General features: G+C 45.3%; 1 protein-coding gene across 1 annotated transcript; it reads right to left on the bottom strand.

The window, feature by feature from the left end:
• Positions 1-90: 90 nt before the first annotated feature.
• On the bottom strand, positions 91-3,823 carry LOC106002132 (sodium/bile acid cotransporter-like; the record flags this gene model as incomplete). The annotated part of the gene is made up of 3 exons (XM_013037057.1): positions 91-364; positions 2,262-2,440; positions 3,557-3,823. Coding segments are annotated over 3 exons (720 nt in total), but the record flags the coding sequence as incomplete, so codon positions are not given.
• Positions 3,824-4,264: the final 441 nt, after the last annotated feature.

Raw genomic sequence — 4,264 nt, 5'->3', positions numbered from 1 at the left:
TTTTTTTTTTTAAGATCATATGCACTTTTTTCTTGGTGATACTTGTTTCCTAGTGTCTTGATAAAGAGTTAAAAGCAAAATTCTAAGAGCCCTTGCTACAAACTGCCTTGTTGGTAAGCTCAGGTCTAATATGGAAGCAGAATTTGAAAGGGGTTGGTAGTACTCACCTTCGGGAGCTTTGACTTTCTCATAGCACCGAAAGATAACAATGATGAGAAATGCTTCAGCAAGTTGGAAAATCATATAGAGGAGAGGAAAGAAGAAAAGTGGACCGATGACTTCAGGGGGAAAAGTCACATTAAGGATGGTAGAACAGAGCTGGATGTTTTGGAATCCTGTCTCCATGCTGATGGTGCGTCTGCCCCTAGGTAAAAGAAAAAGCCAACAATCCTGTATGTGCTCAGAAGGAGGGCATAAGGGAGCCAACTGTGTTTGGATCTTTGGACCTAATGTGGTCCAACGTAGGAAGATGGAAGGATTGCTTTCTTTTGTTCTTGGGCATTTTTTTTTTTTTTTTTGCCAGTCCTGCGGCTTGAACTCAGGGCCTGGTCACTGTCCCTGAGCTAGCATTCTACCACTTGAGCCACAGCATCACTTTCAGCTTTTTCTGTATATGTGGTACTGAGGAATTGAATCCAGGGCTTCATGCATGCCAGGCAAGCACTCTACCACTAAGCCACATTCCCAGCCCCATCTTGGGTGATTTTTTTTTTCCCCCAGAGCTAAGGACTGAACATAGGGCCTAGTACTTGCCAGGCAAGTGCTCTTCCACTGAGCTAAATCCCCACCCCCATTAGGAGATTATTAAAGTTGGACTCAGGGCCTCACACATAAATGCTAGATGCCCTACCTCTTGAACCACTGCCTTTGATTATTTCTGAGATAGTGTTCATTTTTTCCCCATGGGGCCAGAATCCTCCTGTTATTCCTGGACTACTGCTCTTACTTGTGCTTCCTTGTGTCATTGGGTTGACAGATGTGTGCCAGCGTGCCCAGTCCAGAATTGGCATAACATGCAAGTGCCACTGCTTGTAATGGAGTCTCAAGGACACGTTCTTGCCTGAGCTGGTCTTCCATGTATTGAGATCCCCTAGTGTTTGCCTCCCAAGAAGCTAAGATTACATACTTTTTTTTTCCTTTTTCTTTTTTGTCATGGGGCCTGGGTGTTGTCCCTAAGCTCTTTTGCTAGACTAGTGCTCTACCACTGTGAGCCACAGCTCCACTTCCAGTTTTTGAGTGGTTAATTGGAGGTAAGAGTTTCATAGGGACTTTTCTGTCTGGGGGGGCGCTTTGAACTGCCATCCTCAGATCTCAGCTTCCTAAGTAGCGCTGAATTACAGGTGTGAGCCATGGGTGCCCGGCTAGTTTAGTTCTTTTGTTGTTATTGAGTGTTGGTCATGGGCTTGAACTCTGGGCCTGAATGCTGTCCCTCAGCTCTTCAGCTCAAGGCTAGCGCTCTACCACTTGAGCCACGGTGCCACTTCCGGTTTTCTAGTGGTTTATTGGAGATAAGAGTCTCATGGACTTTCCTGCCCAGGCTGGTTTTGAACTGTAGTCTTCAGATCTCAACCTCCTGAGTAGCTAGGATTACAGGCATGAGCCACCAGCGCCTGGCTGGTTCAGTTTTTTTTTGGGGGGGGCAGGGTAATTCTAATATGTGAACTCTTACATTAATATTTTGTCTACTAGAGCTGAAAAGTCCTTATATCGCTGGGCATAGGTGTGTTGCCTGATGTTCCTACACCTTGCCTTCAAATCAACTTTTCACGCAGCAGCTGTGTTTGTGAATTGACTGGACTGTAGCCAAGGACTACAACTGCATCAGCTTGGATTACCAGAGTTGAAGAGAACTTTCCCCCAGGGGTATCCTTTGTCAAGACTAAAGCCTGGATGGAAATGGAGGAAAAATGGGAAAGGAAGTAGGGACTATTAACAATGGGATGAAGCCACCTCAGTACTATTAACTACCAGGGAATTGGGCAAGAGATGGGATCTAGATTCTGGTAGGGGGTGGACTTTGCCATTGGCTTTTGCTGTTTGATTAGACCTTTGGTATTGGCATTTAATTTAAGCTTCTATTCCCTCTCTTCCCCCCTCAATATTTCTCACAGTCTCTAATTCCTTGTTTAGTTGGTGGCCCTGAACATACTTCTAGGAAAATGCTTTGCCCAGATCTTGGGTTCCTAATTCCTTGTCCTTCTTGTGAAAGACTAGGACAAGGAAGAAACCCACGGGACAGTGAGATCTAAGAGAGTACCTACCGTTCATCAACGCAGAAGAGAGCAGAGAGAAGATAGCCCATCAGGAAGCCAATGAAAGGCATCAGGGAGGAGGTAGTCAGCAAAGGTGGTGTCATGGCAAACAGGATGCTATTGCCCACGTTGATGACAGAGAGGGCTGTAATGGCCACACAGAATATGAAAGTGATAATCATCCCTCCCTGGACAAAAGGACAAAAAGAGACAATTAGGAGGGTGGGCGTAGGAACGGGTAGGGGACGTACAGGTGGTGAATGGAAGTGTGTGTGCTGGTTTCTGCAGTTTGAACTCTGGGAATCATTTTAACATAACAATGGTGTTTGAAGTGGGTAGGAACAAGAAAAACCTTTTGTTTTTATTTTGTGATAAGCTTTTGCTGTGTAGCTTGGGCTGGCCTTGAGCTCACAGTCATACTTCCACCCTGCTGAGATTGATCAAAGGTGAGTACCACCAAGCCCGTTAGCTAGCACACATAAGAGGACAGAGATTGGGCTAAGCTTTGATCACAGCACTCTCAGGCACAGCTGCATTTAACACCTCTCCAGACAAACAGATTTTCAGTGAGATATTGTAGTTTAAAAGGAATGAGACTGGCCGGGCGCTGGTGGCTCACGCCTGTAATCCTAGCTACTCAGGAGGCTGAGATCTGAGGATCGCGGTTCAAAGCTAGCCCAGGCAGGAGAGACCGTGAGACTCCTATCTCCAATAACCCACCAGAAAACCGGAAGTGGCGCTGTAGCTCAAGTGGTAGAGTGCTCACCTTGAGCTGAAGAGCTGAGGGACAGAGCCCAGGCCCAGTGTTCAGGCCCCACGTCCAGCAAAAAAAAAAAAAAAATTCATGCATATTATGATCCCACAAAGTATTAGAGGTACCAAGAATAGACCTCTAAAAAAAGAAAGAAAGAAAGAAGGAAGGAAACTGACACAGCAGCCTGCTTGCTCTACTTTGGCGTTTCTCCAGGGCCCAAAGGCTTTGTCCCTAGAGTGTGACACTGTTGGGAGGTGCTGTGGACTTTTAAGAGATGAGTTCTCATGAGAAGACTTTCAGTCACTGGGGGTATTCCCTCAGCAGGGATTGGGGGACACTGTCCTCACTTTTCTGTCTCCAGAATGTGAGAACATAAGCATGCTTCTGTTACTCGACACCTTTGTTAGATGCCCAAACCAATGGTGCAACCTTACATTGGACTTGAACTTCCAGAATTGTGGTCAAAAATAAAACTCATTATAGTATAGCCATTGCTATTGCTCCCATCCCATGATGCTCTGTAGTATAAACATGACCCATAGGTTCTTACCTTCATGATATAGGGTACATACTGTGGTCGTTTGGTTTTGAGGATGATCCCAATGGTGCAAGGAATGAGAACCATGGCTAGTGATATCATGATGCCCTTATAGGGTATTTTGTCCTTTAAGTCTCCCTCATAGATTCCTCTGGAGTAGACGTACAAAAGCAGAGGCATCATGCCCAAGGCAAAGAAGGTAGAGCAAGTGGTCATCACGATGCTGGGTGGGTGACATGAGAAGTGTGGAGAGAAGCCATGAACAGACTTGAGTGCTTGCTATGAGCTGGGCAGGCACTATGCTAAGCACTTTACGTTAAACCATTTGAATAGTAAGCATACTTACTTTTTTTTTTTTTTGGTCGGTCCTGGGCTTGAACTCTGAGCCTGGGCGCTGTCCCTGAGCTCTTCAGCTCAAGCCAAGCGCTCTGCCACTTTCTGGTGGTTCATTGGAGATAAGAGTCTCACGGACTTTCCTGCCTTGGCTCATACTTACTTTTTGCTTATAATAAAGAAGTTGAAGTCTGAAAGAATTATGATTTACCAGAATTGCACAAGACAGTAGTTGAGGCAGGATTTAACAACCTATGACTGTCCAACTGATGTGAGCATACGTGCTTAATTGAGGAAGGAGTTATTCTTATTTTCTGTGTAATAAAACTCTGAACACCTGCCATGTGCACAATCCATTTTGAATATAATTGTGATCCCATTACCCTG

The sequence above is a fragment of the Dipodomys ordii genome, unplaced genomic scaffold, assembly GCF_000151885.1.
Source record: "Dipodomys ordii isolate 6190 unplaced genomic scaffold, Dord_2.0 Scaffold3571, whole genome shotgun sequence".
Lineage (NCBI taxonomy): Eukaryota > Metazoa > Chordata > Mammalia > Rodentia > Heteromyidae > Dipodomys > Dipodomys ordii.
This window is presented reverse-complemented; position numbering and strand designations above follow the sequence as displayed.